This window comes from Brassica napus, chromosome C7 (assembly GCF_020379485.1).
Source record: "Brassica napus cultivar Da-Ae chromosome C7, Da-Ae, whole genome shotgun sequence".
In the NCBI taxonomy this organism is placed as follows: domain Eukaryota; kingdom Viridiplantae; phylum Streptophyta; class Magnoliopsida; order Brassicales; family Brassicaceae; genus Brassica; species Brassica napus.
This window is the reverse complement of record NC_063450.1, coordinates 23273378-23300998: the sequence shown is the minus strand read 5'-3', so window position 1 is coordinate 23300998 and position 27621 is coordinate 23273378. Positions and strand designations below refer to the sequence as shown.

The 27621-nt window shown below is 37.3% G+C and overlaps 2 protein-coding genes and 1 long non-coding RNA gene across 3 annotated transcripts; 1 reads left to right on the top strand and 2 right to left on the bottom strand.

Annotated features, from left to right (window-relative positions):
- Nucleotides 1-403: 403 nt before the first annotated feature.
- On the bottom strand, nt 404-1041 carry LOC106364788 (CLAVATA3/ESR (CLE)-related protein 43-like). The gene has a single exon (XM_013804294.3). It carries the CDS (start codon nt 854-856, stop codon nt 587-589), a length of 270 nt encoding a protein of 89 aa, XP_013659748.1. The 5' UTR covers nt 857-1041; the 3' UTR covers nt 404-586.
- Nucleotides 1042-1881: 840 nt separating this feature from the next.
- On the bottom strand, nt 1882-5337 carry LOC106363371. The gene is made up of 3 exons (XM_013803122.2): nt 4151-5337; nt 3705-3933; nt 1882-3555 (listed from the first exon to the last, which is right to left on the bottom strand). Exons 1-3 carry the CDS (start codon nt 5335-5337, stop codon nt 1882-1884), a joined length of 3090 nt encoding a protein of 1029 aa, XP_013658576.2.
- Nucleotides 5338-21561: 16224 nt separating this feature from the next.
- On the top strand, nt 21562-24120 carry LOC125589798. Its single transcript, XR_007325948.1, has 2 exons — nt 21562-23652; nt 23860-24120. It is a non-coding gene; the product is annotated as an uncharacterized LOC125589798 (long non-coding RNA).
- The last annotated feature ends 3501 nt before the right edge of the window (nt 24121-27621 follow it).

The window sequence follows — 27621 nt, the reverse complement described above, 5'->3', positions numbered from 1 at the left end:
TTGTTGCAAAATGCCAACAACCTTTACCAACCGCAAAAATTGCGTTTGCGGATATAGCGGGAAACCAGTTGTATTGTAAAAAAAGACGGATGATAAGGACAAACCAATAAACAATAGGCAAATAAGTATTGTTTTCTTGATTGAGGGGTAAGACAAATCAATAACTGATTACTGAAAAAACGAGGAGCTTTTATTCCATTTACAGAATGTGCATTTGTAAATCACAAAGCTGTAGAAGTAAAGCAAATTAACTCAAAGCACTTCAATGGTAAACAAACTCTTTAAAGATTCTCAATAATATAATACCAATATTTGTAAAACAGTTTTTTATATCATTTTTAATGTTGATCAATCATGAAGAGATATTTTCATAATTCTAGTAAATCTCTTCAGAATTCTGAAATGAAAAAAACGATTTTGATATATACAACGGCTAACAATTGTCATTCAAATGTGAATAACCAAAATGCCCTCATTTACGAAATACATAAGATACAAATTGAGGTAAGAAATAAATATAGTTTGACAATAAATTTTTTAAAAAGGATGGAAGAAAATAAAAGAATATAAAAACAGAAGCAACTAACTAGTTGTGGAGGCGATCTGGGGAGCTAGGGATCTGTCTGTATGAATCTTCAAAGCGACTGTTGCTATTGTTTAGACCCTTGAAGTACCTATGGAAGATACGTTGAACATTATCCTTCTTGTTCTTGGAGGCGAGGGTGTTTACGTCTTTTCCAACCTGGTTGTCTTCTGACAGTTCCCGGACTTGTCCTTCCCGGAAAAGCCAGATCTGGAACAGAGAGATGAGTAAGAGGGCGACGGAGAAAGTCAGCAGAATATCTCGACAACCCATACAGTAAAGAGATGGTGATGGAGAATAGGTTTGGATGAGTAAAAAGGAACGTGAGAGATTTGTTTGTGATAAGACAAGAAGGTCAGAGTGTTATATTCATAAAACTCCATCTTTCTCTCTCTTTCCGTGTGAGTTTTAATGTGGTGGAGCTGGAGCAGCCGGAGGGAAGGTGACGGGCATGCTCTGTCATTGACTCATTTGTCATTTTGAGTGAGTCCCTGTCTCTGTCGTTATCCATGTCTCTATTTTGTTCTTCATTTTTGTTCATATATATTACAATGAAATATCTGTTATATATATTTGTATATATTCAACGAAATACTTTTTTTTTTTTTTTTTTGGTCATCTGTTCGGAATATATTGGATGTTACTTCAAGGTTTCTCCTTACATAATAGTTACGCACTGCCAAGAATGGCAAAACCTACCCATGGGAATACAACAATCTCCTCTACAAAAACCGCTCCACAAGACAGTTATTATACCTCATCCAAAAAATACCTCCAAAAACCTACCCAAGCACCTAAACAGAGGATGATACTTCCTCATTTTCAAAGCAACCTAGAAGCCATCCAGGTGGTCCTGCTGCCACGTATGACTGCGTCTGCCCTCCTTTGGTCACCCCTTTAGTAATGAGGAGAGCTCCTCTGTTGTTTGCTCTCTCTTCCTTCACCACTCTCCACCATTCAAGTCCACACAATTTACCCAAAATAAGCCTTATCTCTCCTTTGAAGTTAGGCCAGGCTTTAGGGCTAAGAACCATTTGAGTTATGTCGCCATCATCTAAGGCAAATATCACTTTGTTTTGGTGATGAGATATGATACTTCCCACTGACCAAACCAAAACTTGCAGTTTTGCGTCATGAAGGCTACCAATCTCAGAGAAAGCTCTTCTCCCATGAAGAATCACCTTACCTTTCTCATCCCTTAAAACCCAAGCTCCTCCAACCAAACAAGTGTCTTTCATCCAATCGACGCCAATGTTACATCTGAACCAACCCCTCGTAGGGGGAACCCATCTTTTCTGTCAAGCCGTGCCATCACCTCGTTCTTCTAAGTCCTCTTTTTGCTCTTCCACTTGCGCTAAACTCCACATCTCAGACTCCACAAAAAAAATTTCCACCAGCTCAAGCAAACCAGATTGTTTTCCTTCAAACATCAGATTGTTCCTGTTCTTCCAAAGAAACCAAGTGATCCATGGCAGAGCATTACGTACCTTGCTTGGGATTGATTTGTTAGACCCCATTGAGAATAGGTGATGAATGTTGGCGTAGTGAGATGTCAAATCAAAGCCGCCTGGGGGAGAAGGAACATTCGCCAAAGCCCAAACTTGGCGCGCAACATGACATGTGAAGAGGATGTGATTGATTGATTCTCCTTGGAACCCGCAGGCTTGACAACACGGATCCAACTTGATGCCTCTCTTCACAAGCAGTTCACCTACAGAAATCGCATTGCTCAAGGCTCTCCATAGAAAAGTTTTAATCTTAGGAGGAGTCTTGAGTTTCCACGCCGCACTCTTCAACTCATTTAGAGAGGGCATGGCTTCAGCTTCTCTGATCTCTTCCTCCCTCGCCATTCTGTTTTTTAGCCAATACCCCGATTTAACCGAGTAGCTTCCATGCTTGTTGTGCTGCCACACCCAGAAATCATCTCCCTCAAAGACTGGTTTCATTGCCATTATCCTTGCGACGTCTTCCTCAAAGAACAGATCGTGAAGGATGTTTAAATTCCAGCATCTATTTTCCTCGTCAATCAACTTATCTACGTAGAGCAAGAGGTCGACAAAAATGTTTTTCGTTACAGGTCTCCTCATCACTCCACCTTCAATCCAAGCATCAACCCACACAGACACTGTCTTACCATTGCCAATCTTCTTTTTGATGCCCATAACAAGTAATTCCTTGCCAAACTGAATGCTCCGCCAAGCATAGGAGGGTCTAGGCCCGTTTGCGGCAGCTAAGAATTCGCCAAAGGGGAAGTAGCGGCTCCTGAAAACTTTGGCAAAAAGAGATTCCGGCTCATTGAGGATCCTCCACGCCTGTTTGGCCAATAACGATTGATTGAAGCTTTGAATATCTTTAAAGCCCAATCCACCTTGATCCTTTGCCAGTGATGGTTTCGACCAACTCAACCAGTGCAACTTTCTCTTGTTCTCTAAGGAATTCCACCAGAAATCTGCGATTGCTCTTGTCAAGTTTTCACAGGACGTCTTCGTTAATTTAAAACAGGACATGGCATAGATAGGCATAGCCATGGCCACTGCCTTGATTAGAATTTCCTTCCCTCCAAGCGACAACTGTTTCATGAACCATCCTGATAGCCTATCCTTTAGCATGTCGTAGATGTACGCCAGCATTTCCGTCTTGGACCCACTAAGGCATTCACGCAATCCTAAGTAGGAACCTGAACCCCCTTCCTTCTGGATTCTGGTAACTCTTTTGATCACATTTCTAACATCCTCGTGCACCTTGGATCCAAAAGTAATCGCGGACTTAGCTATACTCACTTGTTGACTAGTCGCTTTCTCATACACCTTAAGGATTCTCATCAACTCTGCAGCTTGGTCCTGATTCGCTCTACAGATTAGCAAACTGTCGTCGGCGAATAACATGTGATGAATCATCGGACCCTCTTCATCGAATCTGATGCCCTGAATCTTATCATTCCTTGCTGCCGTGTTCAACATGTGAATCAAGCCCTCTGTACACAATATAAAGAGGAATGGAGATAACGGGTCACCTTGCCTGAGCCCTCTCTCTCTGGTTGGATGCACCCAAAGGCTTGATTATTAATCAGTGTGGAGAAAGTGACCGATGACACGCAAAACATAACCCTCTCTATCCATACCTCAGCAAAACCCAAAGCCCTCAACATCGCCTTCAAATAATTCCACTCAACCCGATCGTAGGCCTTGTACATGTTGGATTTGATAGCCATGAAATCTTTAGAGAAGTTATCATTGGTCCTCAGCGCATGCACCATCTCATGAGCAATGAGAATGTTATCAGTGATAAGCCATTCTTCGACAAACGCTGACTGTGTTGCAGATACTAAGTCCGGGAGCAGAGGTTTAAGCCTGTTCACCATTCATTATCTTCGAGATCATCTTGTACAGGACCGAGCACAAGCTGATTGGTCGAAGATCAGTCATCAGTATTGGGTCAGTTATCTTAGGCAGAAGGCACAGATGAGTGTAGTTCCATTCTTTAGGGAACACCCCATGTAGGAAAAATTCTTCACTTCTTCTGTTACCTGGCCTCCAACCGTTCCCCAATATTTTTGGAAAAACAAACCTGACATTCCATCTGGCCCGTGCACTTGATGGATTGATAGAAAAAACCGCATCTCTGACCTCCTCGTTAGTTACCTCCCTTGTCAGCAATTCATTCATAGTCACGGAGACTTTAGCAGTAAATCCTTCAAACAGCTGATCATAATTCCCAGCCTCTCCTGCCTTGAACAATTTATTGAAGTAATTTGTAGCAACCTGAGCCTTCGCAGCTTCAGAGAATTGTAGATGCCCTCTCTCATCCATCAACTTATCAATTCTCTTCCTATTTCTGTTCGCTTTGACCGAAGCATGATAATATCTGGTATTGAGATCACCTTTAGTGGCCCATTTATCCTTGTTCCTCTGCTTCCAGTACTTTTCTTCCTCTCTGTATGACTTGATCAACTCAGTTTTCAGGTAATTCACTCTTACTCCAGACGGGAAACTAGATGATTGTTCCGCTTCCAGAGCTATTTGAATATGCACCAATTTATCCCTGGAGTTCAGGTTGAAATTCTTCTTCCATCTACTCAAGGACTTGCGGCATTGCTTGAGTTTGTCTGATACCGATGATCCAAAAAACTTATGATTAGTCAGCCACACCTTCTTAATTTCTTCCTTGACTCCAGGCTTGTTCAGAAATCTACTATCAAATTTGAAACTTCGTCTGTAGGATTCCGTAGACTCCAACAACTTGACCAGCACCGGTCTGTGATCCGACCCTCTCATGTCTAGAAAACTCTGATTTGATGCCGGAAAGTTTTTGAACCATTGTTTGTTTCCAAAGCACCTATCAAGCCTGCTCTGGATCCATTTTAGCCATCTCAAACCTCCCCATGTCAAGTTGTTTCCAGACGCTTGCAGTTCTGACATCTCGCTCACTGATAACATATCATTGAAGGGTTCAAGGGACTTGTCACTCCGCCTAGGCCCTCCAAGCTTTTCATCATTGTTCCTAATTTCGTTGAAATCTCCTATCATGCACCAAGCTTCCTTACGGTGTGCACCTATGCGAGAAAGCCTCTCCCATAATCTTGGTCTATTCTTCCTGACAGGTTCTCCATGTATGCACGACATGAAGAAAGTTTCACCTCCCATCTGAACCTCGAGATCAACCAAGTGCTTATCTACATGCTTAAACGAAATATTTACAGAGTTCTTCCAGAGTAACGCCAACCCTCCACTGTACCCAATAGGATTCACAGTCATTATCCTATCGTACCCAAGCAGTACCTGAAAATCCACCAACTCATCTCTACCTTGTTTTGTTTCCATAAGAAAAATAATATCTGGGAAATGTTCCAACGAAATACTTATATACGGTGTTTTTATTAAAAGTTTATACGGGAAATTATAAATAAGAACCTTTTTAATAGGCAGGCAGTACGTATGTTTTAACTTTTCTCAGTTATACTATGGTTTAGATTTACTGATTTGGGTTTCTTGTCGCATGCATGTTACTTTGATATATATCTGTTTATTCCTCGGTTAGTTAAAAATATGGTCCAAATTATATGAGTCGTTGATAAAATATGGAGTGGTCCAACGACAAATGTATGCAAAGAAAATATCATAATCATGAGTTGCATTCCCAAGATAGGTGCAGCGTTGAGAATTAAATTGATGCAATTAATTAGGCACAAAAATTGATATTTCTAGCTACTCGAGGGAGATGTAAAGAAGAACATGTACAATAAAAGAGGAACATAAACAACGAAAACAAGAAGCTAAAACCTAAGTTTCAGTGTGTCGGTGTGGTCAAAACTGACGACGAGATATTGCTGGAGAAGAAGGAGAAATGTTGATTATAATCACGCAAAACGTATTCTAGAATGTAAACTACTCATCTACAGCATAAAGGTTGGCTTATCTATATTATATTCTATATGACAGTGTTGTAGTTGTAGAAAAGGTTGAAATATATAATTAGTTATATGGTTGTAACATTAAATTGTAGATAAATATTTCTTAAGAAACATGATTTGTCTAGTCGAGGTGTCAATTGACCACATGGGTATGTCTGAAAAATATAAAAAACAAGAAATGTAAAATGTATTATCAATTTCAGATTGTCTATAACTATTTATGCTAATAGCAATAACTCTATTTAGTAATCACATGTCTTTGCAGGTCCATGGAGCTCCACAAGTAACTTATGTTTTCAGTGTCATGGGTGGCCGTCTTCTAGATTAAAACCACATTTTCTCACACTTTTAGTAGTATTTGAATCCGATTAATGTCGTTAAAAGGTACAAAGTTTTTAAGAAAAAAAAACGATAAACAAATAACAAAATAGTAGAAAATATACAACTACAAAGAAACAACCTTAACATAAGGTCTTATCAGTCAAATCAAGAGAGCTAGATGCAAATGAAGGATAACAGGTCTAAAAATTGCACGAGGAATCCTTCCGATATCTCATTTCTTATTCGCAGACGATAATCTATTTTTTTTTAGAGCTGATATATCATGCAATGTACATAGATGATGAAGATCATAAATAACTATGGTAAAACCTCCAGGATGACAACTTAATATTTCAAAATAATCCATCCTCTTTGGCAACAAAACCTCAAGACATAAAGATAGACATCAAACAAGCTCTAGAAATTACAAAAGAAGGCATCACAGGAATATATTCAGGCTTACCAGAAAAAATGTGGGTCAACAAAACAGACCTTCGCCTACATACAAGATCGACTCAACTCTAGAGTAAACTCTTGGTCTGCGAAACTTTTGTCGAAAGGTGGAAAGAGGTGTTACTAAAATCAGTTGTTCAAGCCTTACCGACCTACGTCATATCTAGTTTCATACTGCCTCAAGACATTATCAAAAAGCTCCCAATCTCAATCTCGAAGTTCTGGTGGAGCTAAAAGCAAAATAGCCGTGGACTGCATTGGATTACTTAGAGAAAAATCTGTCCTACCAGATAAAGGCGGACTTGGTTTCCAATATCTTAAAAGTTTTAATCTCGCACTACTTGCGAAGCAGTAGTGGAGAATTCCCTACCATCCATCTTCACTCCTAGCTCGAGTGTTGAAAAGCTGTTACTTTCGCGCCTCTGACCCTATAGCGGTTGGCAAAGCAAATTCCCCATCCTATGTTAGGAGAAGCCTCATGGCAGTCAAGCCACTACTACAGGCTGGTTTAAGAAAGGTGATTGGCTCAAGTGAAGATACGAAGGTCTGGTCAGGCCCATGGATAACAAATTTACCACTTCGCCCAGCTCTAAGTACAAGAGCTCCAGCCAATCAAGAATTGAGAGTCGCCTATCTCCTCTCGCCACAACCCAAGACATTGAACATGATCACTCTGCGCAATTATTTCATGGCCAGATATCTCTCTCAACTGTAGCATTAAAACAAAATTTTGTCGTGTGAAAGAAGACTACTGGGTATTTACTCATTAAAAACACACTATAACCTAGCCATGGAGCTTAAACAAGGGACATAAATAGCAGCGTTCACATAACCTAGCACGACGCTGCTCAAAGAAAAGGTCTGAAAAATTGTAAATTCGAGCAAGATAAAACATTTTATGTGGTAGGCATTATCAAACTACATTCATGTATGCGATCGCCTAGCTGATCGGTATTGCAGTCGAGACCGCTCTTATCCTAGGTGTAGAGCATATAATGAATCAATCAATCACATGTTGTTTAAGTGCCCCCCGACACTCCAAACATGGGACCTAGCAGACGTCCCTTTTATTTCGGGAATATTCACGTTCACCTCGGTCTACAGTAACCTGGATCACCTCTTATGGTGAATCAGAGAGCAAGGCGTCCCTGACCTTACAACCTCCAAAGTATGTTGGATTCTTTGGTATCTATGGAAAACACGTAATAAAAAGGTTTTTAATGGTAAAGACGTCTCCTCTTTTGACCCACTCCAACTCGCCTCAAGTGAGGCTGATAACTAGAAACTTGCTCATGTCATAGTGAAACCGCAGGGAGAGGAAGAAGACCAACATCACACTGCTTTGATGATTGTAACATAGCACACTGCAAGATCAATGCCTCATGGCATAAAAATGTTCTTCCTTGGAAGAGGATTTTCACTCAAAGACGGAGAAGGAAGATAGTCGCTTGGTTCATTTGTTATCAATCAAATGCCCTTATATGGACTATGAACTCCACCATTCTCCTCGGTCACTATACCATGTCCTTTGAATCTGACTGCCTGCAGCTCGTTACCTTCCTCAACAACGAAGAAGATGAAGAATGGCTAGCTTTAATGTTGAATCAGAAGAGTTTTTCAAAATCGTTCTAAGTTCTTATTTTGCTCCATTAGTTTGACTCCCCGTATTTTAAACTTTCCAGCGGACTCTCTTGCGAAAGAAGTCCGATCTTGTAATATTGTATTTTCTCATGTTCCAAATGGGTTGGTCCCAAAAGCTGACTCTTTAGAATTAATATGATAAAATAAGGAGTTTTCATTGTAAAAAAAACTATAAAAAACATCCGTAAAAATATAAATAATACAAGTTTTTATATCATTAAATTTTGTTTTCTTCTGTGATTAATAATCTACCAGTCCAACTATATATAAAGGATTCATTTATAGAAAAATACCTTGTCTTATACCATAAGCTAACCCTTATAAATATTAAACTATACCCTGATCCGCGCGCCAGCGCGGATATAAATTTTTAGTTTTTAATTATTTATTTTATTAAATGATATATTTGTAATATTCGTTCATATTATATTCATTAAGTAAATATTTTTTTTTGCATCTTAAACTGTCTATTTTTTTACGAATGTGTGATATCATATAAAAAATATAAAAAATGAGTATAGAATTAATTAGATAATTTTAAAAACATAAATTTTTCTTTCGTGTGCGATATCATATAAATAATGATCCGCACAGTTAACAAAAATCATGATTATTTTATGCGTAATTTTTTTTTATTTTGACAATTTCCTTAAAACTATATTAAATTTTACATATTTTAATTAGAATATTTTTAATATCTGTACCTTTTTATTTGAAATGCAACTCAATATTTTTTTAACAATTATAACAAAATATTTAAAAAATATTTTTAGAATTTGTTTGAAAAATACGAAAATTACATTTTAAATTAAAATTATCCTAAAATATGATAAGTTTTGATGTAAACGAAAACTCAAATTATGTTAAAAATAATTATATTCAATGATAATAACAATTTAAATTGATTATTTTTAAGAAAATACATTAAAAAAAATATTGTTTGAAAGAAAATTCATTTATCTTCAAAATATAAAATGAAAATATTATAATTAATTAATAAAAAATACAAATAAAAACCATAAATTTAGCAAATGACAACTGAGTTATATTATGCTAAAAATTTATTTCTAACAATTTAGCAAATGACAATGAGTTATGAGCAAATAATACCATATAATTTTTTAAAGCATAGTCATTCTTAAATATTTTTTGAACAAATAATTAATTTTAAATTTAATCAACTGAAAATAATATCCGTACAATTGTATGAGTCAAATTCTACTTTTATTGATGCATGTTATATATTAGTGTTGCATGTTTTAGCTAACATTTTAATGATGCACGTTTTTTAAAATCTCTATTATTAAAATTATGCACGTAAGGATAACTCATGAGTTTTCTTGGTTGATTAAATGACATTATGTCCAAATTATTTTAAGGATATTTCATTAAGGTAACTGAAAAATACAAACAATAAAATATGAAGTTTAAATTCATTTAAGCATATTCCATTAATTTAACTAAAAAGATAAGTAATAAAGTAGGTAGTTTTATTCGTTTTAGGATATTTCATAAATGCAACTGAAAAAGACAAGCAAAAAAATAGGGAGTTTAATTAATGAAGTAAGAACATTTTTAAATGAGTACTTTTCTTTTAGTAATATAGATTGGGTAGTAATTCAAACTTTGGTTGTTTAGATATTTGTTTCATATCACTCTATAGTCTTATCAAACGAATAGGATGATAATATATATTTTTTTGTTTAATAGGATGAATAATATTTGATGCATGCTAATCAAGAAAAGCAAAAAGATTTGATAAGCGAAAAAGTAGAAAATTACAAAACCGAAATTTGTTTCTTCTCAACTTCACTTGCCATTTTCTTCTTGTTATTGTCTCAATTTCTTTTTGCCTTTTCTTACTCTTCACGTCTACCCTCTGACCCCAACATTATTCTATTTTAACTCTTTGCTTTCAATAATATTAATTCTATACCAGTTTAGGGATTTTTCTACGTGAGAAAATTACACAGATAGGCACATTTTAAGAAGTCAATTACATTAAAAGGCATATCTTGGTTTTGGTACATTTTTTCGTTTGAAATGTAAAATTTACCTCTTAACTCTTTCTCTTACACCAGCCATCAAATAATCCCTAATCCTCTTTTCCACTCTTCTAGCTCTGTTCTTTTCTTTTCCAATTTCTGTTTTCACCACCAACAGATTGATATTAAACTTCGAGAGGCAATTTAGATGACGATAGTAGTGGCTGCGGCAGTGGAGGCCGGGGTGGAGGTGGATACCGCAGTGGAAGGGTGATGGTTATGCAGAAGTCGGTGGTGGAAGACGTGAGGGTGGATACAATGGTGGTGGAGGTGGCTACTCGAAAGGAGGAGGTAGTAGTGGATACGGTTGGGGTGGGATACGGATATGGAGAAGGTGTATGAGTGTGTGCTAAATATCCACTTGTGTCTCAAATTTGTAAGGATCTATTCTATTAAAACATGAATATGACCTATTGATATAAGTGTGGTCAAACTATTTTAATACAGTTATTAAAACATTTTATTAATCATTTAAGAGAAATATTATATAAAAAACACAAATATGACTAAAAACACACAAATATAAAAATTAAATTTCTAAAAAAATGTAAAACAAGAAATATACCCGCCCTTTTAGGGCGGATCTGAATCTAGTAAAACTGTTAAAAAACTACATCGAAAGTTACAATTGTGCTCTTCCAACAAAATGTATCTATGAAAGTAAGAGAAAAGACAAATGTGTCTTAACATGTAAGTCGCTCATTTTTTTTCCTGATCAATGTAAGTCACTCTTTCTACTTTCATCTATTATCTACAAAATATGTTTCTAAACCTTACTCCATAGGGTAATATCAGTGTCAGGTTCAGGCTAATAGATGCTAAAGGCGTTTTCTAGATGAATTTTATACGTTCATCAATGGATTTCTCAGATTTAAAAATTGAATATGAGATTTTCTCTCGTGCTGTCGGACGTATTCTGTCGGGTGCTTTGAGTGTGTGTTCATGGTTGGATTCTTGGTCTGTTTCAGGGTTTAGGTGGAATTTCCGGAAGCTCCAAGAGCCGTAGCATCAAGGTTTGAGGGCGCCTTTCTCTCGGTAGCTCGTGGTGCCCGGTGCTCGACCCCGACCAGTTCCGGTTTCTTTGGTCTGAGCTCGTCTTGTTGCTTAGCTGGTTGTAAGGCTTTGTTCCGCTCTGTTTCGAGTTGCGTCAATTTTCGTTTTGTCTTATTGTTTTGTTTATTTTTTGTTCTCCGCTACAAGTTGCTTTTGTATCTTCTGTCACTGGTATAATAATTTAGCATTTTACACAAAAAAAGAAAGAAAATTGAAAATAGTATAGTAGAAAAGATGGAACCATCAATCATATCAAAGACTCAAAACCTTCTTTGAGAAACTATGAACGCACTTATCAACTAATAACAAGCTGATGATGTTTTTTAATACACATATCTGACAAATTCTAGTTTGGGATCAAAGAAAGTTATGTTTTATTGATTAGAAGCTTGGTTTATATACCAAGTTAAGTAAAGCAACAATAGGTAATTGTAAAGAACCAATCTAGAATAGGAAAATCATATTTGAGTCTATCTAAATCTATTTCGTATAATTCCTAAGATAACTAGGAATCATACTCCAATACCCCCCCCCCCCCCCCCCCCCCCCCCCCTCAAGTTGGAGCCTGAATATTATTGATGCCTAACTTGAGAAGAAATGAACCAAATTCCTTGCATCCCAAAGGTTTGGTGAAGATGTCTGCAAGCTGATCGTATGTTGATACATGAATCGTTTTGATAACTCCTTTGATTATCTCATCACGAACAAATTGACAGATGATTCCCATATGCTTTGTCTTCTTATGTAGAACTGGATTGGCACTTATGTGTAAGGCTGATTTATTATCACAACAGACCGTCATTGGCTCCTGATGCGAGACTCCCATTTCCCGGAGAAGCTCCTTCAACCAAATCAGTTCCTGTGTTATTGCTTTCATCGCACGGAACTCTGCTTCTGTTGATGATAAAGAAACAGCATCTTGTTTTGTAGTCTTCCAAGCAATGGGAGAAGTCCCAAACTGAATTATCCAGCCGGTTAGAGATCGATGAAAGGTAGGGCATGCTCCCCAGTCCGCATCACACCAGCCGGTGATGGAAAACGTAGCATTGGCCCTTAGTAGAATACCTTGGCCGACCGTCCCTTTTAAATATCGAACAGTTTTCAAAGCAGCAGACCAATGTTCTTCTCTTGGCTGTTGCATAAATTGCGATAAGATATGTACGGAGTAAGCGAGATCAGGACGAGTCGCAAGTAGATATATAAGGCGACCGGTATGACGTCTATAACACTCTAGATCCGTAAGAAAATCACTCTGAGACGAGCCTAGTTTATGATTCTGATCCATAGGTGACCCGGCTGGTCTACATCCGAGCAAACCACATTCTGTTATTATTTCTAGTGTATATTTCCGCTGGCAAAGATAAATACCTTGAGGACTCCGGGTTACCTCTAAGCCAAGAAAGTATTTGAGTATACCGAGATCCTTCATATGGAAGCACGTTGATAGGTATGCTTTAAATGAATTGACTTCAGAATTGGAGTTGCCGGAGATAATAAGATCATCCACATACACCAAAATCATGAGAGAAACATTGTTCTTCGTATAGGCGAACAATGAATGGTCAGAATGGGTCTGTGAAAACCCATACTTTAAGAGAGCATCTGCAAGTTTCGCGAACCAACATCTCGGAGCTTGTTTGAGACCGTAAAGTGACTTTCGCAATCTGCACACACGCGTATCATTAGGATTTGAAAAACCGAGAGGAACCTTGATATAAACTTCTTCTTGGAGATCACCATGAAGAAACGCATTGTGAACATCCATTTGATGGATCCCATGATTATTCTTCGCGGCAAGATCAAGAAACAAACGAACTGTTATCATCTTAGCCACCGGGGAAAACGTTTCTGTATAGTCTAAGCCTTCTTTTTGATTGTTGCCCAAGACTACCAGCCGAGACTTGTGTCTTTCGATTGTACCATCCGCTCGAAGTTTAATCGTATGAACCCACTTGGTTCCGAGAGCCTTTTTATCTTGCGGTAACTCCTGAAGATCCCATGTATGTTGTCTTTCAAGAGCATCCATTTCTGATTTCATAGAATCTCTCCAAACCTTATGTTTCATTGCTTCTTTGAAACTTCTAGGTTCGATATTGCTCGCCAAAGCAATGAGATAGCTGCAATGTTTAGGAGCAATACGATCATATGATAAATAGTTAGATAGAGGAAACAACGAACCTGAGGATAGCTGAGGTGTAGATGATGGCAGAGAGGGAGTGAGAGTAGGGATTGTAGTAACCGTGTTGATCACAAAATCGTGATATTGAGTCGATGGAGTGCGTAACCTATGACCACGACCAAGAAGCTCTGTTTCAATGGCCTCTGTTTATGTGGTTTCTATATCCTCTGTTTCTGTAACCTCTGTTTCTGTAATGTCTACCCCTTCGGGCTGATTTTCTAAAGCCGTTGGGGTATTTTTCTGGATAGGAAGTGAGACAATCACATGTTCAGTATCTGATGCGGTCATTATATGCAGAGGTATGGTCTCCATTGGTGCCGTTGATGCTTTATCATCATAAGGGAATACATCCTCTTGGAAAGTGACATCTCTAGAGATGAAAACAGTTTCTTGTTCAAGATCAAACAATTTCCATCCCTTAGTACCCGAAGGATAGCCAATGAGAATACATCGTCGACTGCGTGGTGCAAACTTATCGCCTTGGGTATTCTTGTTGTGAGCATAAACTAAACAACCAAGAGCACGGAGGTGAGAGATCGTAAGAGGTTGACCATGAAGAAGCTCAAACGGAGTCTTATCCTTAAGAAGTGATGATGGTGTGCGGTTGATTAGGTTTGCTTGAAATATCAAGGCTCGTGCGACATTAAGGATATGCCTATGCTTTCGTTCAGCATGTCCATTCTGCTGCGGTGTGTGAACACACGAGGTTTCATGGACGATTCCTTGTTCTCTAAGGAATTTGGTAAGGCAAGTAAACTCCGTTCCGTTGTCGCTCTGTAATGTTTTGATCTTCTTACCATACTGTCTCTCGATCAAAGTCATGAAATCTTTGCGTTGTTGAGCCACAAAGGTCTTGTCCGGTAGAAGATATAATCATATGGCTCGAGAAAAATCGTCAACGATGGTGAGAAAGTAGCGAGATCCGCAAAATTTTGTAGTTCGATACGGACCCCAAAGATCACAATGGATTAAATCAAAAATCTCTTTTGCATTATGACTACTATCTGGAAAATTTTGACGAGTTTGTTTAGCTTGAAAACAAATATCACAACTTTTAATAAGATTTAAAGTTTCTGAAGTAGAAACTATTCCCGCAATACGAGTAGATGGATGGCCAAGACGACGATGCCATAAAACTGAATCCTCTACAACAGTAGTCTGCAGTGACGTCAAGGTCTCGATCCCTCGAAAACGGTACAATCCCTCTCCCTCTCTTTCACCCGCACCAATCAGCATCCTCGAGGTACGGTCCTGCAATATCATGAGTTTATCAGTTACTTGTCCAACAAGGAAATTATCTGTAACTAATTGACCAAAGGAGATGAGATTAGTATGAAATCCCGCCACATAATACACATTGTGAATGTGTAATGTGCTTGTTAGTTGAACTGTTCCTTGCTTAGAAGCCATTGCTTCTGAGCCTGCGGGTAATAGAACCGGTATAGGTGTGATATCACGATTGTTTATCATTATATCGATACAACCTGTCATATGGTGTGTTGCACCAGTATCCATGATCCAAACACACTCGTCTTTCTTACCCTTTAGATGCTCGTTTTGAGTTGTTCCCTTGTTGATTAACTTGTGAACAATACTCCATTGCTCGTCAGTGATACCAGTGAGTCCCAATCGATCAACATCGGTGATGGTTACATTCGCTTGGAAGCTTTGATGTCTCTGTTTTAGCGACTGTAGCTGTATTTGCTTTTGGTTGAGTTGGTTTTTGTTGTGTACTGCGATTAGGACCTCTGTTCTTTGGTCTGTCTTCCCACCATTCGGGAAAACCGATAATTGTAAAGCACCCTGAGGCTTCATGTCCTGTCCGACCACACGCCGTCCACTGTCGGGAAGGATCCTTGTTCCCTGGTCTCGTAGTATTAGGTCTTGAAGCATTAGTTGATGAACGAGCCTGAGATGAGAAGCCCATTACTGGTGTATCTGATGTGATGCTGGAACGAATTATCTCATTCTGTGATGCCGTCTGGTAGACGCTATCAAGGTCTGGAAGAGGAGTTATGGCGCATATCTGTGATCGTATGATGCCGTGTGTAGCATCGTCGAGTCCCGAGAGAAAGTCATGAACTCGCAGAGTTTCTATTTCTTTGTCTCTAGCCGAATTTAGATCACATTCGCATTTGCCACAACTACATTGTTTGGAATTCATGCAGTCTGCAATCCCATCCCAGATTTTCGTTAGACGACCAAAGTACTCATCTATTGAAGTCCCGTTCTGTTTGCAATTTGCCAAAGAGTTTCGTAGCTGCTGAAGACGTGCTCCACTTTTGATAGAATAACGTTTTTTGATGATATCCCATAAATCTTTAGCGATTTCACGGGTAGAGATAGATGATCGAATTTTTGGTTCAATCGTTTGTTTTATCCACCCTACAATCAGATGATTGTTTTCTAATCTTCTAAGTAGGTTGAATCGGCTGCCGGTTTTGGTAGACTGCCGTCAAGGAAACCAAACTTCTTCCGTGAGCTAAGAGCCATACGAAAGTTGATGGCCCATTCATCATAATTAAATCCATTCAGGAGTGGTTGAGATATAACAGCTCCTGGATTATCATTAGATGAAAGATCATAAGGGGTGATTGTTTTGTATTTGATGTTGCCTGCGGTGATCTCCATTGTTGAACGCCGAAGGTTTGAATGCTCGTTGTTTCAAGTTCTGAAACGATGAGTTAATAAGGAAAGTTTGTGTTTGCGATTTGCAAAGACAAGATTTAGTATGAATGGAAGATCTTCTTATTCAAGTTTCTGAATAAAGAAGTTTTGAAAAAATATCGTGAATGGTCTGCCATCTGCAAGATAATCACGAGAATAAGGATGTTTTTGATGTGTTTATATTTGTTCTTGCTCTGATACCATGACAAATTCTAGTTTGGGATCAAAGAAAATTATGTTTTATTGATTAGAAGCTTGGTTTATATACCAAGTTAAGTAAAGCAACAATAGGAAATTGTAAAGAACCAATCTAGAATAGGAAAATCATATTAGAGTCTATCTAAATCTATTTCGTATAATTCCTAAGATAACTAGGAATCATACTCCAATACTATCACTACTAGGTGATGACCCGCGCCCTGCGCGGGGTGAGTAGACTAAAAAAAAATTATAAATTTAATCAATAGATATTGAATAGGTAAAAGCAATAGTGAGATATTATACATGGTTTAGATTTAGGAGTTCAATCCGGTAAAACCGAACCGAAATAGAAAAAATGTTTTGAATTTGGTAATACCGAATATACCGAATGGATGTTATTTTTTTTTAAAATACGCTATATGGATATGGTTTGGCATATAAACTAATTATACTGATCAAAGCGAATAAAATGAAAATATGTTGTATAATTATATGTAAATTCTATAATATAATTAGTAACATATACATAATTTATTTATTGATATGGTCTTCATACTTAAAATTTTTATTTTACTAATTTAATATTTTGTTTTAAGTCAAAAGATATATTTCATCTTTATCAAATTAAAAAAACATAATTTTATTTTTTTTACGCTGACATATATGTACACTAATATTTAGTTAATAATATTATGGATTGCTAATTTTTCTATTCTATAGAAAATATTATTGTTATCAACTTAATATGTTTACTAATAATTTTAAATTGTAAAATAAAATAGTCTATTTAAAAACAAAAGTATCTTCGTGTTTTATTAAAGCCAATATTTAATTATATAGAGTAAAATTTACAAAATTATAAAAGATCATTTTTTTTTGAAACAAAATGTTATTAAAGACAAAATGTTATAAAAGATTATATTTATGGTATTTTGGTATAAAACCAAATAAATCGGAAACTGGCTGTATATAAACCGGACCAAACCAAAATAGATATGGTCTTTAATATGGTAGCTATTTTTATAAACTGGAATACCGAAAAACAGAAAAAACCGAAGAAACCGAACCGACATCAAAATTGAACACCCCTATATAGATTAGCAGAAGTAACATTTGATTTTTTTTAAAATTTAAAGAATATATAGCATATGAAAACCATTTCACTGGTCTCTTCACCAGCAGCCGAATACTGCTTCCAAAGTTTTATGACTTTCACCCATCTTCCACAAAGACTTCTTTGGCTCAAGTCAGAGATGAAATTCATGCCACTCATTTTCTTTGCTAGTTTTGAAACGTTTAGGTTGTAATACCGTAGATATTAGGATAGTATGATATATATACAACTAATAAAGTTCTGACCCAGGAGATTTGAAAAAAAAAATGAATAACCCATTGCCACAAAGGAATGTTGCAAATCCAATGATATTTGACTTTAACCTTAACCGAAAAGAATTATATAAATTTCCATATTTAATGTCTATCACCATTTATGTTAATTTCGTAATAAAAAAATCTTGTTGCAAAAGTTAAAGGATTGAAATAAATTTAATATGTCATTCCTTTTTGAATGTATTTTACAATCACTCGAGATTGCATTTAAATTTTTTATACATGACATTTTGATTTTACAATATAATCGAGTTTCTATTGCTCAATCCCAAAATAAATGTCACGTATCCCATAAAATACAAAAAAAAATTAATCAAAATTAATGTCACGTACCAATGTTTATAGTAGAACATAATTATGAATCGTGTCCCTAAAAATGTCATCTATCATTTATGAATTGTAAAGAACATGATATTTGACTTTAAACTTAACTGGAAAGAATTATATAAAATTCCAAATTAATGTCTGTCAGCATTTAAGTTAATTTTGTAATAAAAAAATCTTGCTGCAAAAGTTAAGGGATTGCAAACAATTTATTATGGAATTCGTGTTTGAATGTATTTTACAATCACTCAAGAACATGATTATTAACAATATATTATAAAAATATGGATTTTTGAAAGGAGCCAAAATAAAAGAAGTCCATATTAAAAATAATATTTGACTTTAACCTTAACCGGAAAGAATTATATAAATTTCCATATTTAATGTCTATCACCGTTTATGTTAATTTCGTAATAAAAAAAATCTTGTTGCAAAAGTTAAAGGATTGAAAGAAATTTAATATGTCATTCCTTTTTGAATGTATTTTACAATCACTCGAGATTGCGTTTAAAATTTTTACATACGATATTTTGATTTTACAATATAATCGAGTTTCTATTGCTCAATCCCAAATAAATGTCACGTATCCCATCAAATACAAAACAAATTAATCAAAATTAATGGCACGTACCAATGTTTATAGTAGAACATAATTATGAATCGTGTCCCTAAAAAATGTCATGTATCATTTATGAATCGTAAAGAACATGATATTTGACTTTAAACTTAACCGGAAAGAATTATATAAATTTCCAAATTGATGTCTGTCAGCATTTATGTTAATTTTGTAATAAAAATGACTTGTTGCAAAAGTTAAGGGATTGCAAACAATTTAATATGGAATTCGTTCTTGAATGTATTTTACAATCACTCAAGAACATGATTATTAACAATATATTATAAAAATATGAATTTTTGTCTTAGCTATCGAAATTTGTTATATAGCCATGATATAATAGCTAAGACAAATACACTTAATGTATGCTAACTTCTACAAAATAATACAACATATATGTCGAAGAATCCACTAATATTATACTACGAATTTGTAAAATACTGCAGTATACACATCGAAAAATACACTAATATTATGCCACACCACATTTGGGAAAGACAACCTTCGTAGTTGTCTAAGTGTATTGTTAATAACCGTCAGTGTACACCATAATTTTAGTAATGTAATCACAATTCATATATTATTTACAACTATCAATTGGTTTTTAGTAATGCAATAAATAATCATATTGTATATTGTATGAAAGGATCCAAATAATAAATAATGACATTACATGTAATTAGTCTAGGCAAGGAAAAATTATTTAATAAAGGTTGTGAGAATGATTCTCATGATGACACATAAGTAATGGCATTTTGGTTAATCACACATAGGGATAAGGTTAATTGTTAATAATGTTCCTCAAATAATAAAAAAAAGATTAAATTGTTCAAAACACCTTTTAAGTATAAAAAATATTATTCTTAGATATTCATTTGAGTATCTGAACAATAAGGGTGTTCTTAGTTTTACTGTCTACAAAATGGCTTGTTACAGGGGCTAAAGGCGATTTATAGAACACGGCCCTTGTAAAAAAATGAAAACAATTAAAATAGAGACTAGATCTCGATCCGCACAACCGCGCGGATTTTTTTTTCATTTATTTTTATATAAATATTTTGTTTTCAATTCTAAATTGGTATATATTATAATATATATGTGTCTATCAATTTTTAAAACATAATAAGTTTACGGTATATTTTTTTCATTGAATAGATTGTTTCAAACTTTCACATATATTTGTATCTTCTTCTATATATGTATTTTTAAATTATTATTTTATTATTAAAATCGTAACTATAAATATAAATATTAATAAAATATTATTTTATTGTCATATTCAAAAATATTGTAATATTTCACAAATTTAAAAAGTTTTTAAAAAGTAAACTTTTTGCTTCATAGATTTATATTATCGAGTAAATAATTAAACATTTAGTTTTTGTTTAATTTTTAAAATAAACTATATAGTTTAAAATTTGTTTTCATTGGTTTAAGATAGTAAAGATTAATCATTGTTAGATAATATGATTTTTGTTATTTAAAAAAAAATCTTTATAATTTTAAATGTTAACATTGACGAATATGTAAATAATTAAATATGGAAATATAGTATTACAGCATTAAATTATATCTAGTTAATTTACACTATATTTAAATCCAATTGATCATCTATTGTTTAAATTCAATTATTGATAGCCCAATAAAAATTTCTGGTAGACCCAAAATTTAAATGATAAGATTAGAGATTAAATGTAACATGATTTTTTATGAATAGGTCCATTAGATCCATTTTTAAAAAAAATCGCACATGAATCAAGGTTGTGACTTCTGTTTTAATATATAAGATACACTCTTGCTTGAACCTATTACATATAACTTAATAAATAGTAATTTGATTGATACACTATGCTGTAAATTTGGTTCAATTCTTTTTTTTTTGGCGAACAGAAAAGAAGATTTGAAATACTTCACAAGTTTTATCAATTTTGTATGGATTCGTGAACCATGTGAATGCAAAGGCCACCAGAAGTCTACAATGAACGTTATCTACTCAAAAGGTTTTTTACCTGTGTCATTGGAATAAACAAAGTCACAAACTTCACCAAGAGAGTTGCACTAGATCATCATTATCCATGGTTTTTCAATGGATTTCTCAAAATTTTTTTTTAAAAAAAATAATAAATAGTAGAAAAAATAGAACTATCAATCATATAAAAGATTTAAAATCTTTTTTTTTTTTGAAAAACTATGAGCACACTTTTCAGCTAATAACAAATTGATTAAAAAAATAATACATGCCACTATTAAAATGATCCAACACTTTTTAACTATTAGAATATCAATCTTAGACATTCATTTGAGTTTCTGAGCAATAAGGCTACTCTTAGTTTCTGTGGTTTGTCTCTTTGCAAGTCCGGTTTAATATTTCCAGAGACCTTATCTAGGATGAAATAATTTTCCCCCTTTCATAGTTTCTTTTTTATTGTTTATAAGATCTTTGTTTCCCGTCAAAAATTACACCAATTTTGTCAACTATGTGAAAAAGGGGAATGCCTCTTGGGGCATCTAAGTTGGCACGGCTCGGTGGGGCTTACAACTGAAAAGAACGTCATTTTTAAGATGCGCGTTACTATTTTTGACAACGTGGAGTATAGGATGTTCAGTTATATAGACCAAGTCTGAACAATCTGTCTTGTCTAGAGAGGGATTTTTCAACTCCTATAGAAACGTTGTGGTTTCATGATTTTCAAATATACTAAAGAAGCCATGGGATGAAAGCAAAAGCTGATTCCGCTCACATTTCCATTACTTATATAAACTCTCATCATCATTAACATAGTTCAAAACACCTACCAAAAAAGGGCGACCACTAGTATGCGTGGGCTTGTGGTTAAGCGCAGAGGTTGGTCCCGTTGCATGCCTAGTTCGAGCTTCTGTAAGAAGAGTAATTAAACATGTTTCTGTTTAAGGTCAAAGACCGGTTCAAGGCTGAGGAAGAGATTAAAGCGGAAGGCCTAACTTCTTCGGGAAAAGAAGAAGCAAAAGCTGCATTATCAACAGAAAAATTATACCTGTTGTTTGTTGTTACTTGTTTTGCCATATAGAACGTCTAAACCGAAAAAGATGGGGTCGAGTTAGAACGGTTTGGCTCGGTTTCTAAGAACCAAACCATCTTGAGCAAATAGATATTATTAATTTATTATTTGTTTGGTCCACTTCGGCCATAGGTAAGTTAAGTTTGAGTTGTTGGGTTTGCAGCCGGTTCACTAGGGTAACAGATTTATGTTTATAAACATATATCCAAAACCATTAACAAACTTAATTCGGTTTACTTAGTTCCAAATTCTTAACCGGAATACCCAAAAAATAAACCAAGAAAAAAAATCAAACTCCAAACCAGCTTGAATTTTCTTCATAAGAAAATCCTCAAGATAAGGATATATGTATAGAAAAACTCATGATTTAAACTTAAAACCATACCAAATCAAACAAATTATTAACTTGTTTCTTCAAGTTTGTTTCAGGCTGTTGATTAATTTGTCGTGTCTTTCTTTAATTTGTCAGATACAGGAACCAAATTGCTTTTGATTTCTTACTTCTGTCTGAATCTCGAATGATGAGAAGAATTAACCAAGTTCATCGAACAAAGGAGTACAATACAATTCAGGTTAGCGTTCTGTCTTTGTTCTGTCTTTATTTTGTGGTATAATTACTCATTGATCTTGACTTAATGAATAGATTTAGCTTCGCCGGTAATTAATGTTATGGTTAGCTAGATGTCACCTCGGTTCAATTGTGCATTGATACTTCTCTCGGTGTAGTGTTGAATGTGTTAGATAGATGTCACCTCGGTTTGGTTGTGCATTGATACTTCTCTTGAATGTATAAAAATTCTTTACTCCTCCTCTTTCTTGAATTCATTTCTACCCGTCTTCTTCTCCTCTCACTTCCACATTATTTCCTTCTCCTCTCTCTTACTTGATCGTCGTTCGGAGATGGATTCCAATCCATTTACGCAAACATCAAACTTTGTTGACTTACTAAATAGTCAACAAAGTATCTCCTTTGGGAACTATGAAGATAGTGTTGATCTATCTTCATCTCAACTTCCTTCTGTAGGTACAGATGATCCTGGTGAGCGTCAGGAACGAAGGAAGTGGACTCCCACGGATGATGTTGTTCTGATCAGCTCGTGGCTTAACACGAGCAAGGATCCAGTTGTTGGCAACGAGTAAAAGTCAGGTGCATTCTGGAAGAGAATCGTAGCCTACTATGCAGCAAGTCCGAAGATGGCTGGCTGCGAACAGAGAGAGGCTTCTCATTGTAAGCAGCGTTGGCACAAGATGAACGACTTGGTCTGTAAGTTCTGTGGCGCGTACGAGGCGGCAACTAGAGAGAAAACTAGCGGTTGCAATGAGAATGATGTCCTCAAAAGAGCTCTTGAGATATTCTACAATAACCACAAGAAGAAATTCACTCTAGAGCATGCTTGGAATGAGTTAAGGAACGACTAGAAGTGGTGTGATGGTTCTACTGCTAAAATCGATGGGAGCGGTAAGAAGAGGAAGTGTGCTGACGGTGCCGATTCATCGAGTTCACAAGGAACTGATACCAAGCGTCCTGCGGGTGTAAAGGCTGCAAAGGCCCGTGGAAAGAAGACTTTGGTAGAGGAGAATTCACTAAATGACTTTCAGTTTATGTGGGACATTAAGCAGATGGACTTAGCACAGAAGGAAAGGTTGTCGAAGCTGAGTCTACTTGACTTTCTTATTGCAAAGAAAGAACCTCTAGCTGAGTATGAAGAGGCCCTTAAGAAGAAGCTCATCAGTGAGTTAATGTTTAATTAGTGTAATTGTTAACTCTATCTTTCTTGTTCTTGTGAAAGTTTATCTCTCTGTTTAATGTTGTTAGTCTAAGTTTATCTCTCTGTTTAATTAGATGTTCTTCGTTTAATGTTTAATGTTGCTAGTCTAAGTTTAACTCTCTGTGTTGATATAGATGCTTACATGACTTGTTGGTTGTCCTTCGTTTCAGGTGAAGACATGTGAAGACATTGGGAGTGGTTGTGTGACGGAGTGATTGGAGTCTTGTGTCACGGAGTGTTGTATTGTACCAGTCTATGGAGTCTTGTGTGTTGTTGTATTGTCTAAGTCTTTCGAGTCTTGTCTCTTGTTGTATTGTATCAGTCACGGAGTGTCACGGGTCTTGTTCTGTTTTGTCACGAGTCTTGTTGTATTTTGTTGTGTAGTCTTGACCTCACCAAGTAATGTTCTATATATTAAGCGATGTTGTCTAGACGTTTGATCACTAACTCATACCCTCTCATTCTCACTGTACAAAGATCAAACAAACTCATTCTCTCCTTCTCACCCTACAACGAGCAAACAAAACGCCATTCTCTCCTTCTCACCATACAAAAGTCAAACCAAAACGCCATTCTCTTCTTCTCACTATACGAATATCAAACCAAAACGTCATTTCACTTCCTTTCACCATACCAAAATCCAACCAAATCGCCATTCTCTCCTTTTCACCAACTCATATTCGGTTATTTCTCACCAAACAAATATCAATTTCTCTTCTTTGGAAAAAATGGCATCTTCTTCTCATAATACATTTGATGGATCAATTGATGATGCTTTTGATCAATATTTTGATCAAACGTTTGAGAATTTGTCCATTGCTTATGGTGATCAACAAAAAGAGAGGAAAAAAACGAAAAAACAAATTTATATCGAACGAAATCGTGAAGAAGGTGATGTACGTTTATGGAACGATTATTTCAGCGAAACTCCAACATATCCTCAAAATCTTTTCCGACGACGATTTCAAATGAACAAGCCATTGTTCATGCGTATTGTTCATCGACTCTCCAATGAAGTTCAATTCTTTCAACAAAAGATAGATGCTCTCGGAAGGTTAGTCTCTCTCCACTTCAAAAGTGTACAGCAGCCATTCCTCTACTCGCGTATGGTACTGCGGCTGATGCAGTCGACGAATACCTCCGACTCGGTTCAACTACTACTCGGTCATGTTTGGAACATTTTGTGGACGGAATAATTTCTATATTCGGCGAAGAGTACCTAAGAAGACCAACGCCTGCTGATCTTCAACGTCTACTTGATATTGGTGAGCATCGTAGATTCCCCGGGATGATAGGAAGCATCGATTGTATGCATTGGGAGTGGAAGAATTGTCCCACCGCTTGGAAAAGTCAATATACTCAGGGTTCAGGTAAACCAACCATCGTTTAAGAGGCGGTTGCTTCATATGATCTCAGGATATGGCATGCGTTTTTTGGACCTCCAAGTACCTTAAATGATATCAATGTTCTTGATCGCTCACCCGTTTTTGATAATATAATAAATGGTCAAGCTCCGCAAGTCACTTACTATGTCAATGGAAGAGAGTATAATTTGGCTTACTATCTCACTGATGGTATTTATCCGAAATGAGCAACTTTTATCCAATCAATTTCAATACCGCAAGGGCCGAAAGCAGTTTTATTTGCTCAACGTCAAGAAGCTAGACGGAAAGATGTCGAGCGTGCCTTTGGAGTCTTGCAAGCTCGCTTTACCATAGTTAAAATTCCAGCTCTTTTTTGGGATAAAGTCAAAATTGGGAAAATAATTGTTGGGGTCAAAATCGGTCACGACTAAATCGATGTTCGAAAGTCCTCAGAAAAACCGAATCTCGGCCAAAACTTCAAAAGCCGAGAAAACGAATAGCCGAAACGGATCGCCCGGCGAGCTCGACCATGACACGAGCCAGCTCGCCCGGCGAGCACGACCGTGTTGCCGGTCGACTCGCCGGCGAGCTCGGCCGCGACACGAGCCAGCTCGCCCGGCGAGCACGACCGTGTTGCCCGTCGACTCGCCGGCGAGCTCGGCCGCGACACGAGCCAGCTCGCCCGGCGAGCACGACCGTGTTGCCGGTCGACTCGCAGGCGAGCTCGGCCGCGACACGAGCCACCTCGCCCGGCGAGCACGACCGTGTTGCCGGTCGGCCCGCCGGCGAGCTTGGCCGTGACACAAGCCAGCTCGCCCGGCGAGCACGACCGTGTTGCCGGTCGACTCGCCGGCGAGCTCGGCCGTGACACGAGCCGGCTCGCCGGCGAGCTCGACCGTGGCACGGATCAGCTCGCCCAGCGAGCGCGGCCAATTCTCTGTGGACCATTCCGAACCCGGTCCCATCCCATAACCATGTATCTTCGTCCGTGGATACGACACCAATGTTCCGTCTAAAAAACATCGTCGAAAATATTCGGGAAGTTGGGAAGGTTATGTCTCTCGAACGGTTTCCTATTTCTCGTAGTAGAGCAGGTTACGGTTAACTTAACACCAACTGCCTCGGCTATGCGAAGAAACAGGGTTCCGTTGGAAGAACCATGCCTATACCGACGGCTACTTCGCGAGTAAAATCGTAAAAACGCTTAAGTCTCAATACGGCCCTAAGAGGGTCCGAATTGCGGACAACGGCCCATCTATGGTCCCAAAAGACTTTAGCCCAAAGACTGGTATGACGGTTTATCTCATCCGCGGGAAGAGATAAATGTCAAATTTCCGAAGATAATCGCAAAGAAGAAGGAAATATGAAAAAGCCCGCTTCGCGACAAATCCTGCCCAAGAAGAGGTAAACCGACCTAAGGAGGAGTATATAAGGAGGGCCTAGGACGAAGAGGGAGGGGAGATCAGAGCACATCAGAGCAACTTAGCACTTAGAGCAATTTAGGCATCTTTTTCCGTTTTTACTAATCGAGCTGCGACTCAACTAGTTTAGATTTAGGTCGCTAGACTAGCGAACGTACCGACAACTCTTGTAGCCTAGGTCTTTACTTGTTGTTCACGCTCAAACGCGAATTCGGAAATAAGATCCTCTTACTCTCTTTTTCTGCTTATTTTCATTTTATTCTTTCATATTGATCCTGTCGTGTGTGGCCCAGCAGATAACCGGGACCTTCAGGGAATGCTAAGTTAACTTGGCTTTCCTCCGATTAATAAAACTCGACGGTGTGAAATTCGGTTCCCACAGTTTGGCGCTAGATGGAGGGGGGGGGGTACGGATCTATCTCTCTCGCAACCACACACACTCAGTCCGATATGACGACCAACGCTGACAAAGATCCGCAAATGCACGACGGGACTCCCGTCGATGCCAACGCTAATAAAAGTCCAGCTGGAAACGTATCAAGGGTCACTGCCGACACCGCGATACTAGACCAGATGAAGGAAATGTTCACCTCCGCTCAGAAAAAGTCGGACGACCAAGGAAAACTCGTGGCCTCTCTCGCAAAACAGGTGGAAACCTTAACGGCGAAGGCCAGGAGCAAAGCCCCGAGCGGGACCACAAGAGCCCGCAGCGGTAGAAGACTTGATTTCGAGACTCCGGGCAATCGAGCTGCACACGCGAACAAGGCTTCCTCAGGCCAAAACCCTGATGAAACGCTCCAGCCAGGTGCACAGCCAACTGCGGAGAACCTTCCACCTCCTACCGAGAGCAACGAAGGAGAAGAAATCGAGCGCATCGACCTGGATATAAGCGACCAGTCCGATCACTCGGACGACGGTGCTGACATCCACCCAAGAAGAACGCAAAGCCAGTCCGCTCGGCAGGACGAGTCCTTCGAAAGACCCATGACCGAGGAAGAAGAAAAACTCTATTGGGTAGAACAGGAGGAGCTGGCCGAAAAGCAGGCCCGGATCCACCGCAGAAAACACAGACAAGCTCGTAAGGCTGCCAGAAATCATGATGAGATCCACGATCTCCGCGAGTACATCGCGAAAACCGCAGCGGAGG